General features: G+C 39.2%; 2 protein-coding genes across 2 annotated transcripts; one reads left to right on the forward strand and one right to left on the reverse strand.

Annotated features, from left to right (window-relative positions):
* Positions 1 to 207: 207 nt before the first annotated feature.
* Positions 208 to 1687, reverse strand: LOC133038299 (uncharacterized). Its single transcript, XM_061116400.1, has 4 exons — positions 1211 to 1687; positions 925 to 1116; positions 512 to 837; positions 208 to 432 (listed from the first exon to the last, which is right to left on the reverse strand). Exons 1-4 carry the CDS (start codon positions 1685 to 1687, stop codon positions 345 to 347), a joined length of 1083 nt encoding a protein of 360 aa, XP_060972383.1. The 3' UTR covers positions 208 to 344.
* Positions 1688 to 4598: 2911 nt separating this feature from the next.
* LOC115715896 (growth-regulating factor 9) lies at positions 4599 to 5882 on the forward strand. The gene is made up of 3 exons (XM_030644573.2): positions 4599 to 5008; positions 5092 to 5328; positions 5422 to 5882. The coding sequence occupies exons 1-3, from the start codon at positions 4948 to 4950 to the stop codon at positions 5754 to 5756; spliced, it is 633 nt and encodes a 210-aa protein (XP_030500433.1). The 5' UTR covers positions 4599 to 4947; the 3' UTR covers positions 5757 to 5882.
* Positions 5883 to 12177: the final 6295 nt, after the last annotated feature.

Genomic DNA, 12177 nt, shown 5'->3' on the forward strand with positions numbered 1-12177 from the left:
ACAGAGCAACATGCAAAGCCCGCATCTGAGGCGTCTTGTACGTATTCGTTGGGAAATTTGATATATTGTAATGATGCATATTTTGTCATAGTTATTTTTGTTGAGGTTGAATATTTTTCAAATATTTTAATTATTTTTAGGTTTAATAGTTATTTTTGTTGAATAATGTTGATATTTTATATTTGAAACCACGTATAATTATCAAAATTTGAACGAAAAGAAAATCTATATATACATAACTGTAATGTTAATTACACAAAATATACAATGTCCCAATAATTACACATATAATCAGCCGACATTTTGGTAAAATAAATCGACACACCACCGTTGACGAAACATGGCTATCCTGGGCTCGGCGTCACATCGGTCAATCCACGCTGCATCATGAGATGCTCCACATACTCAATGCAATACACGCCACAATCACCACTAAATGCAAAATAAAATGTAAAGTCAGTCTAACGTAAAACATATTTTAATACTATAGTACTTTTTTATCGCTATGTACCTGGTTGCTGACTTCGGAACTAAGTCGTGAGTGGCTCGAGTCGCGTGCATTTTTGGAAGCACCGTGATGTCACCGTTAGCTAACGCCATGATCTGGTTGTTATGTGGAAATTCCCCGGTTGCAAGGATTAGCGAGGGCAGCAGTTTCGACCAAACCTTCAAGATGGGTTCCATGGCGGTCCAATGACAGACGCTGGAATCACAGTCGTAGACATTAATTTTCCACAGCTCTATGTCGACTTCAACTGTGACCCAGTGTCTTGCCGTGGGAAGGTGCAGAACGAAGTAAATAAACTCGTTACCCCTCCATCTCTCAAAGACTTGGGACTGTAATTACAGAGAACAACGAAACAATTAACAAACCATAATAATCTTCCCAAACAATTAACATTTAAAATCTTACTAAAACAATACCTTATGAAACCCTGTGCAGTAGTCCAGGATATATTCCTCCCATTTAAAGTTTTTCCTCGGACCCTTGTGGCTCGTCCATGCACTGCTGATCATGGCGGTCACGAATGTGGAGAGAATGATACCCTTCTGAGGAAATGTCAGTGGATAGTCGGTGCGTCGCCTCCTCAGCATATGCATTGCTGCATCTATATGCTGCATATAAACGGAAATGTCAGTTACACAAAAAAATATATTAATTGCACATAAAGTTGTAAAGTGAAGTAATATTATAAAATACTTTACTTACGTCATCTGTAAGCCATTCCTTTGGTGTGAGCATTATCCAAAAGAATCCTGGACCGTAATCACCACTTCTCAAATCCCGAAGTCGGTGGTTCGGAATGAGTCCAACACACCACTTTCGGAAAGTGGTTAACAATTTCTCATCCGGTGGCTCCAGGGGATCAAAAGTCGAAGATGGCCTATGTCTCCTCTTCATCTCCGTATAGTCACCGAACCATACAGGAGGCTTTCTCTTCCTCTTCCGACTCTTAACCACTGCAGGTTGTGCCTCTATGGACAGAATCTCACCCTGCGACTCGGTGTCATGTACATGGATAAGAGGTTGTGCCTCGATCGGAGTCGCTGGAGCTCCCTCATAAGGATCGTAATCGTCGGGGAAGACCTCATCCTCTTCTACTGGGGGTGAAGCAGCTGGTGGTGGGGTAGATGGATCTGCTGGGGCCTCCGGTGCCGAAGCCGTCGTTGGCGGACGATTCAACATGGCCAATATGTGTCCGAGTCCGCTCCATAATTACGTTCTGACCACCCTTCAGCTCTACATGGCTGGTCTCGTATGCCTTCTTCAGCTCGACATGAGCAGCATACAGACCCTGAGTGTCACCCTCGATCCTATCCAACCGAGCCACTAAATCAGTGTACTCGGCACCCCGAACGCCTGATGCAGATGGTGCACTGGGCTGAGGTTCTGAAGCAGTGGCCTGAAAAAATATATATCAAAAAAATACGGTAAGCATACGATATACCCTCCACTATATAAAAAAAATAATAAAAAATAAAGACATAAAAAAAAGTTCCAGAAATTGGTACCTGAGTGTCTCTTTCCTGAGTGTCTGGGACCTGAGTCTCTGGTACCTGACTACCTGCCTCAGCCTCTGTGTCATCCACAGCATCATCAACCAGGTTCTCCACACCATCGTAAGATATTGTCCTCACAAATGCCTCCTCCTCTGTCCGTGGAAGTAGCCCCTTCACCACTTCCAGATTCTGTTTATGGTTTAACAAATATCAAAATAAAACCATTTAGCATTTATTACAAGCATTTATGTTAAATAATTATTCAGAACATAAGTGAAAATCATACCCGTCTAGAAAATAATGCGCTGACGTCTTTCTTCCCAATATCGCCTTTGCTCGTCCGGCTAAGCATCCTGGGGAACCGAATCCCGTGGTTCGTGCCATACCTCTTGCCAACCTCCAAAATGGCCTCGTACGCCCAATATTGGACTGCAGGTGCGAAGCCATATGCTGTGTATTTGCACTCGTGCTGAACATCCGAACTCAGCTTCTTCTCGTAGTTGGCCTTCTGTTTCAACATGTCTTTCTGAAGCGAGTGCATGAGTCTGGCGAATGAGTGCTTCCCCCAAGGAATCCGGAAGAAGAACTCGAGGTCTTCCACATATCTAATGATGTGAGGCGTGATCAGCGCGTTGGCCTCGCGGCCCAGAAGCACTGACTCCACAAACAAGCACAAGCCGAGCTTGTACAAGTCTTCGGGTTACGGCGGGGCCAGGAACCGAAGTTGGAGTGCTTCTGTCTTCACACTATCAGACCGGTTGAAATATTTGTTGATCAATCGGTCTGACCCCGAGCGCGCGACCTGCGCAGCCTTCTCCTCTTCTGTTGGCCCCGAGGAGAAGTCCAAACCCGTAATGAGTGCAAACTCCAGCACCCCGAATCGGACCTCCTTCCGACCAACATAAAACCTCATCCTCAACTCCTCCTGAGCATCCACTTTCATTTTGTGGAGCATCAGCTGGTGAAATAACACCGAGGAGAATGTCAGTGGTACGGCATTCCAGAAGCTCCCGAAACGGCTTTCCTTCGCCGTGTTATTAAGGTTGAACTCCTCAAACCGAGCTTTAATTTTTGCAAAAATTCCAGTGCCCCTATATGTGACGCGGCCAGTGAAATGCTCGGGTGCTGGAATAATGAGTCTGGGAGCCATCTGAAAAAACAAAAAAACAAATAAATAAAGCTGCTAAAAAATTTAAAATGGTCGACATAACATCGACATCATGTCGATATTCAGTCGACATTATCTAACAGTAAGCACACAAAAATTTCAAAACAAACATGTCGACATTATGTCGACATACCCTCGACATTATGTCGACATTATCAAAAGCAGAGAAAATACTTTCATGTCGACAAAATGTCGACATCCTGTCGACATTCAGTCGACAATTCAAACAAATAACAATTACACAATATATCGACATACTGTCGACATACAGTCGACATTCAGTCGACAATACAACCTAACAATCAACATGTTCATTTAATCGACATACCATCGACATACTGTCGACAAGTCGTCGACAATATAGGGCAGAAATACTCTTAAAATACCAGTCGACATCCTATCGACATACAAGCGATATCCTATCGACATACAAATTACAGTAACATTCAAACAGACACTCAATCTATCGACATCCTATCGATAACCTATTGACATGTCATCGACAACCCTGTAATTTACACAGATTTCATTGAAACACTACAATCTACAACCTAAAGATCACAAATGCTACACAAAATCCACTAATCTCAACAACATGCAATAATTGGCATCCAAATCTATGAAAAATGTATTTTTTTCTCAAAACATAAACATTACCTTTTAATGATCACGGGTGGTGGTGGCGACGGGTACTGCTCGTGGTGGCGAAGGCCTCTGTTCGGTATCGACGATCACGGGTGGTGGTGGTGGCGACGTTTTGTGGTCCGTGGTGGTTCGTGGTGGTTCGTGGTGGTCACTGGGTCGTGGTGGTGGTCCGTGGTGGTTCGTGGTTGGGTCGGGGTCGTGGGTGGATGGCCGGAGTGGGTCGGGGACGTGGGTGGATGGCCGGAGTGGGTCGTGATGTTGGGTCGATGTCGAAGAGGGATAGGGAACGACAGAGAGAGAGATGGAACGACAGAGAGAGAGAGAGAGAGAGAGAGAGAGAGAGAGAGAGAGAGAGAGAGAGTGAAAGAGAGGGAAAGACGGAAAGAGAGTGTGAATAGGAAAATTAAATTTGAGGGGTATTTTGGGTACAAATGAGTAATAGTGGAATTAATTTGTATAAATTAGTGGAGGGTATATATTTTGAAATGGGGTATTTTATTAGGGTCAAAAATTGAAATTTCCCTATCTAATTCACCTAAAATAAAAATTTTAAACACCTCTCAATTACATACAATCCTTTGGAAAAAAGAAAAAAAAAGAGTGTATTTTTAAAATTTAAATTTTTAGGTTGAATTAATTGAGTATGGTACGAAAAGGAAACAACATGCCTGACAAACACAGACAGACCTTACTCTACAAAATATTGTTTGTGTGTGGAAACCATAAATATTGTGTTTGTAATGGTTCCACATCAAAACTTATAACTCACGCGTTTGCTTCTCTTCACTAAAAATTATCTGACACACCACAAAGACTTTCAGTCCCACTTCCATCTCATCTCTTTCTGTCACACCTCTCTCTCTCTCTCTTTCTTTGACACTTCACAAATAATCAAATCAGTACATCCAAACACAATAAACTTCAGAAGACAAACCGAAAAAGTGACTATCATTTTTGGCTCATAAAATAAAAGCTTTTTCGTTCTCTGCATTTAGTCTCCTCTGTCACACAAAACCCAACTGGTATATGTCATATAAATCCTATTATTGCTGTGCTTTGCCAGAGGATGTCACTCTCCCACTGACTCCGTCCAATCCATACTTTACAATTTTCACTTCAAACTTATATATCTTATGGACTCTCATACTCAAACTCAAACTCCAGCTTCACCCATGGCTCATTTAGCAAGTTCTGGTATATTTAGAACTGTTTACATTTTCTTTTTTTGTTATATTTGTGTTAGAATAATAATGTGCTTTTTTGTTATTTTGTTATAGGATTTGGACTAGAAGAAGGGTCATCTCAAATAGGGCTAAATCTTGAGCTTGGAAGAGGAGCATTTCAGAACAAGGGATCATGTTCATCATCATATCATGGATTTACCATACTTCAACTACATGAGCTTCAGCTTCAAGCTTTAATATACAAGTACATAGAGGCAGGATTAGCTGTGCCTTATCATCTTGTTCAGCCCATTTGGCAAAGTTTTTCTAGTACTGGTCTCAACAATAATGGTGGGTTCATTAGCTCTCTCACATTAGTTTTTCCTTCCTAACATGTTTAATTAGTAGTATTAATGGTTCTTAGTTTGTTTTGTTTGGTTGCAGGACTAGGAATAGTTGGGCCAATATTGTGTTTGGATCCAAGGAAAGGGATGGAAAATGAACCATGGAGATGTAGAAGAACAGATGGGAAAAAATGGAGATGTAGCAAAGAAGCTCTTCCTCATCAAAAGTATTGTGAAAGACACATTCATAGAGGGCGTCACCGTTCAAGGAAGCTAGTGGAATCTTCTTATACAAATAGTAAAAAAACAACAATGGCGACTGCTACTACTACAAGTACAACTATGACTGATCTTTCAATTTCACTCCATGTAAATGAAAACAATGCTACGAGAAGTACTATTCTCTTCCCAAGTATAGATTTTCAACCTAATTAAATAGTGCTCCCATCAAGATTAGATATATATATAGGTATGTATCAAGACAAACTTTTATCTTGAGAATTTTTGTGCTTGTTTTTCTCACCTGAAGTATAGAGAAATGTTTTGGGGGAGTACTTTTTATTTTTAGTATTGGGATTTTCTTACATGTTTTTTTAGGAAAATAGATAGGTAAACTTAAGAGTGATCAAATAGGGAAGTTCTTCCTTTAACATAAGATATGATTAGTTTCAACATTAAAAGGTGATAGATAAGATAAGGAAAGAAGAAAGAAATAATGCTCACATTTTTAATGCTCTTATGGTTCCTTAATTTATTTAGAAAACAGAAAATATTTTAGAATGATAAATTTACCCAAAACACTTATAATTTAGTATTTTTTTTTTATAGTTTTTCATTTGGTTTTATGTTGTTTTTCCGACCGTAGCAGCAAGGAACAAATAATGTTAATGTTTTGTATTTTTGTAAAAGAAAAATAATAAATTCGTAAAAATGAAAATCTGTCAAAATTTGTCTTTTTTACCATTTTACGGAATATCTTTTAGAAAGGATAGAAAAATTAGTTAGCTTATGCACATTTCTGAAGGCCCTATACTGTACATTCTTAAATCCCCAAAGATATTTGTAGATGATGAAAAGGCCGAAGTCCAATGCACATTTTCTTAGTAAGAAAGTCAAAAATATTATGAAAATAAGACATTATAATTTCGAACATAATTTTACTAATAAATGCTAAAATATTATGAAAATACGACTTTATAGCTTCTGCAATGCGACTTTATAGTTTATACAATATTATAATAGAGTTTTAGTAATTTGATAAAAATTAATTTTGGTGTGATTAATTTTTATTAATAATAACAATAATACATATTAGAATTTTTTTTTTTTTTTGAGAGAAAAAACTTGTGCTTCATTAGAATAAACCATAAAGTACAAAGCCAACAAGTTAAAGGGATGGCAAATAACCATTCCAAACTAACTCATTATCTAATTACAAGTTCTTAACCCCCATTAAAATATCATCCAGAGGACTAGCATTTTAATTACAAGAATTAAGTTTATCCACTATAGTTTTACAATCAGTCTTCAAAACGTCCACTGGAAGATGAAGCAGCTGAACCCACTGAATAGCATAATAAATTGCCTTTGCTTCAGCTATGATTGCAGGGAAACCTCCAATACAAGGCTTTACAACACCAACTTTCATAAATCCAGAATTATCAACAACCACAATACCAAAGCTATGTCTTTGACCATGAATATCAATGGCAGCATCAATATACACCTGCAAAGAAGATCCAGAAACACCATCTGAGACCATGTTTGGAGCCTGAGCTGCAACACTACAAGTCTGAATATTTTTCTGAGCATCAAGATACTGGAAAAAATAATTAACACTCCAATCAAAGATATCAGCAGCAGGCATAACAGTATTACGATGTATATAATTATTTCTTTGATTCCATAAGGCCCACAACAAGCAAAACAAAATACTAATGTAATCTTTCTCCAGAGCCTCAAAAGAACACAGCAAAAAATCAGTGATATCAAGATGTTTATATTTATGATAATGATCTACAAACCTTGATGATTTCTAAGCCTTTCTCAATCTGGAACACCCTAGCAAAACATGATGAACCGTTTCTGGACTATTCTTGCAAAAAGAACAATGTGGGGAATCAAGAATATGCATAGCAAAAAGATTGGAAGCAACAGATTAGAATTTTTTTTTGTATAAACGTACAAGTTGTTATTTGCATATGAGTTGTTATTTGAATATTATTTCTATGTTTATAGTATGCCATTTTAACATTATTTTTCGGTAAACTTGTACAAAATATAATCAAACATTAATTTTGTAAAAGTATTTAAAATTTATGTGTCAGCAAAAAAGTATAATTTTTTTTATTCGCCCACCTCGGGGCTCGAATAAAAAAAAAATTAATTCATGTAAAAATATCTTTCCCAATTCATGTAAAAATTTAATTCAAATCTCACTTTGAAAAAAAAAAAAAAAATCAATCTTATGCTCTTTTCTTTTTTCAATGGAGTTTCTCAAACAAAGCTTTGGTTGCGTGTGTCATTATCAACCTATCTCCTAAAAAAGAGAAATTTACATAGTATACTAAGTTTTGCTATTTTTTTACAAAAATACTGTCAGGCGGTATTTTTTACTTTTTTACTGTGTTTTTTTATAAGTTTCATTGTAACACCCTAACTAACATAGGCGTATTACGTGATTTTTAAACATGCTGTGCAGCTCGTTGCTAATCAACGAGGTTTATGGAAAAACGTGATTAATTAAAATTTTGCTTTTTAATTAAACTTATAAAACAATATTACAAAAGACTCGGGATCCCGATTATAAAATTATTTACAAAAAGATTTAACTGTTTAACTGATACATAAAATAAATGTCGTCTAACGACCAATTACAAAAATCAGCCTCGCTGTTCCGATGATCGCACGCTCCAGGCCTAACCGCCCCGACATGTACAATCTTCACAAGCTCGCTCACGGCCCATCAGCTTTAGCCTTGCCTTTACCTACACATAAACGTAAAACTGTGAGTCGACAGACTCAGTAAGAAAAGCATAATAATACTCATACATAATCCCGGTCATGATCAGACGCCCATACCCCTGATCATAACCCTAACTGTCGTGTCCAACACGATACTGAGTCCCGCTACTGCCGTGTCCAACACGGTACTGAGCCACTACTGCCATGTCCAACATGGTACTGAGTTTTGAACGTTCACAGGGACGGTACTATTGACAAGTATTCTCCTGATCGGTCGAACCGGTCATACTCCGGCTGCTTGTCATACTCCAGCCTGTACCGACGGGATAGGTCAATAGCACGGAACCACCAACCAAATGTCAGCCTGATCGGTCGAACCGGTCATACTCCGCTTCTTGGTCATACTCCACTGTACCGACGTGACGGGGTTGGATGGTTCGAAGCCAACATACATAACTAATGTAATCTAACGGGCTTCCTACATGCACGCTAAACATGTAATCTACATATGCATCTTGTTATACTAATCTTACACGGATTCCGAATTCGGGTGTGGCCAACCCGACCGGAACTTTAGCCGAGCGGCGGACATGTGCTCCTAAACCATAAAAACCACAACACTATAAGTGACACGCTAAATCACTTCCCGGGGACTTAAACTAGGAACTAAAAGTTTCCCTATCGATAAAAAGCATGGCAATACCCCCTAAAACATAAAAACGAGGAAAAACACGGGTTCTGAAAATTCCCCAACCGGCAGACCGGTTGCCCAACCGGAATTCCGGTTCTGGGAATTACTGGACCCTCATCCGGAATTCCGGATGCACAACAGGAATTCCGGTTCCTCGCAGGCAACAACATCAAATTTTCATATCTTGCTCAAATCAACCCCAAATTGATTCAAACCTTCCAGACCTATTCCATATATCCCAAATAACATTTCTAAGGCACCAAAACCACCCAGAAACCTCAGATACAAAAAGTGCCATTAAAGCTCAAGCTTTGAGTTCTAAACTCAAACTTGAGCAAAACCACCTAGCATGCATTCAAACCAACTTAATTCTACTTAATCAAGCTTATCTAAGCCTCTGAAAACAATTAACAACAATAACAATAACTCAAAAACAGATTCACAACATTTTCTTCCAAAAATCACATTTTTGCATAGAAAACTCAAAGCTTCACACAACCTAACTAACATGCTTCAAAACAGCTCATTTAACTTCAATTAAACATGCTTTAAACCTCAGAAATCAACAACAAAACACAGCAATAATAACAGCCATACAAACTAACATGCAACCTACCAATTTCACCTCAAAAACTTCAAGAACATAAGGAAAGGTTGAAGAAAAACTTACTAGCAACTAGGGATCACAAAATCTACACAAGATGTGCTTGAATCACCAAGGAAAATCCCTTTTTCCTTGCTGCACAACCCAGCCGAAAAGGAGAGGAAAAGAGAGAAAGAGAGCTTCCAATTTTCTATTTTCTAAACTTAGTATTTTTTTGTAAAAAGAATAAATGAAATCAAAGCCACTTCTAATATTTCATTTCAGCCAATAATTAAATAAAATAACATTTATTTTCAAATAAACAAGTCACTAAAAGACAAAACACTAATGGGGCAAAAAGACCATTTTGCCCCTCCACCCTAAAACCACATAAATCATACTAAAGGAGTATTTTTGGGAAATTCTAAATTCCCGGCCATTTCCGACATTCCCAATGTCTAAAACCAGTCCCAAATTACTAACATACTAAATTGTGATTTCTACTGAGCCAAACGCCGAGTTCCAAAATACCGGGCACCGGAAATGCAAAATATGAAAACTACTGAATAACATAACCATGCATTTCTGAATTCCATAAATAACAGTATAATAAATTATTTAAATAGCAATAAATAATTTTCATAAATAATCATGATTAACTGCTAATTTCCAAATTAAACTAAGCGGGCTTTACAACTATCCCCCCCTTAAAAGGATTTCGTCCCCGAAATCTAACCTGAATAACTCTGGATATTGAGCTCTCATATCTGACTCTAGCTCCCAGGTGGCTTCTTCCACCTTGCTGTTTCTCCAGAGAACTTTGACCAATGCTATGGTATTATTCCGAAGGACTTTATCCTTTCTATCCAGGATCTGCACTGGCTGTTCCTCATAAGTCATGTCTGGCTGTAGCTCAAGACTCTCATAACTGAGTATATGAGAGGGTTCTGAAACGTACTTTCTCAACATCGAGACATGGAATACGTTGTGAACTGCTGATAAGGCTGGAGGCAATGCTAACCGATATGCCACTTGACCTATTTTCTCGAGAATCTCGAAAGGTCCTATAATTCTAGGGCATAACTTGCCTCTTTTCCCGAAACGTTTAATCCCCTTCATCGGAGATACCCGTAAAAACACATGGTCCCCTACTTGGAACTCAACATCTCTGCGTTTCGGATCTGCGTAACTCTTCTGTCTGCTCTATGAGGCAAGCATTCTTGCTTTTATCTTTTCTATTGCCTCATTGGTCCGCTGCACTGACTCTGGACCTAGGTATTTTCTTTCCCCTGTCTCATCCCAATGGATAGGGGATCTACATTTCCTACCGTACAACAGTTCATAGGGAGCCATCCCTATCGTACTCTGATAACTGTTGTTGTAAGAAAATTCTATCAACGGTAGATACTTATTCCATGAGCCTTCAAAGTCCATAACACAGGCTCTCAACATGTCCTCCAATATCTGAATTGTCCTTTCGGACTGACCATCTGTCTGAGGATGGAATGCTGTACTAAATTTCAGCTTGGTACCCATTGCTCTTTGCAAACTTTGCCAAAATTTGGAGGTGAACTTCGGATCCCTGTCCGAAACTATAGACTTCGGTACCCCGTGAAGTCTTACTATCTCTCTGACATACAGTTCTGCCAACTGATCCACTGAAAATGTTGTTCTAACCGGCAGAAAATGAGCAGATTTCGTAAATCGATCCACCACTACCCAGATGGAATCAAATAAACCCGTGGTCCTAGGTAACCCGACCACAAAATCCATCGTAATATCTTCCCATTTCCATTCTGGTAGGGTTAGAGGCTGCAACAACCCTGCTGGTCTCTGATGTTCAGCCTTAATCTGCTGACAAGTGAGGCATCTCGAAACGAATTCTACCGAATTCTTCTTCATACTGCTCCACCAGAAGTACGGTTTCAAATCTTGGTACATCTTGGTGGTGCCGGGATGCAGAGAATACGGGGTAGAATGAGCCTCCTCAAAGATCTCATTCCTAAGTTCCACACTATTCGGAACACAAACCCTGGCTTTATACAAAAGCATCCCACTGTCCACTGAAAAGTCCTTGGCTTGACCAGCCAACACCTCATCTCGGGCCTTTACTAACTCTGGATCTGCCATCTGAGCGACTTTTATTCTTTCCAACAGATCAGATTGCAGCGTTAAGTTGTGAAGCTGACCTACCACAAACTCAATGCTGGATCTAACCATATCCTCTGCTAGCTGAGGTGAGATCTGAACCATACTAGCTACTTGCCCGGGACCCTTTCTGCTCAGGGCATCGGCCACTACATTGGCTTTTCCGGGATGATAGAGGATCTCACAATCGTAATCCTTCACTAATTCCAACCAACGCCTTTGTCTCATATTCAAATCCTTCTGAGTAAAGAAATACTTGAGACTTTTATGGTCGGTATAGATCTCACACTTTTCCCCGTAAAGATAATGCCGCCAAATCTTCAATGCAAAAACCACTGCGGCCAATTCTAGATCATGAGTCGGGTATCGCTGTTCATAATCCTTTAACTGACGGGAGGCATAAGCGATGACCCGATCGGCTTGCATCAATACACACCCCAAACCCTGTTTGGATGCGTCACAGAAAACTA

The sequence above is a fragment of the Cannabis sativa genome, chromosome 5, assembly GCF_029168945.1.
Source record: "Cannabis sativa cultivar Pink pepper isolate KNU-18-1 chromosome 5, ASM2916894v1, whole genome shotgun sequence".
Classification (NCBI taxonomy): domain Eukaryota; kingdom Viridiplantae; phylum Streptophyta; class Magnoliopsida; order Rosales; family Cannabaceae; genus Cannabis; species Cannabis sativa.

Excerpts from the sequence above, each read along its gene's own strand:
- LOC133038299 (XM_061116400.1), bottom strand. The coding sequence starts at position 1,687 with ATGTTGAATCGTCCGCCAACGACGGCTTCGGCACCGGAGGCCCCAGCA. Across the intron at positions 1,117-1,210 it reads AGGAATGGCTTACAGATGAC|CATATAGATGCAGCAATGCA; the intron begins GTAAGTAAAGTA and ends GTTTATATGCAG. Across the intron at positions 433-511 it reads GTTCCGAAGTCAGCAACCAG|TGGTGATTGTGGCGTGTATT; the intron begins GTACATAGCGAT and ends TTTTGCATTTAG.
- LOC115715896 (XM_030644573.2), top strand. The coding sequence starts at position 4,948 with ATGGACTCTCATACTCAAACTCAAACTCCAGCTTCACCCATGGCTCAT. Across the intron at positions 5,009-5,091 it reads GGCTCATTTAGCAAGTTCTG|GATTTGGACTAGAAGAAGGG; the intron begins GTATATTTAGAA and ends ATTTTGTTATAG. Across the intron at positions 5,329-5,421 it reads TACTGGTCTCAACAATAATG|GACTAGGAATAGTTGGGCCA; the intron begins GTGGGTTCATTA and ends GTTTGGTTGCAG.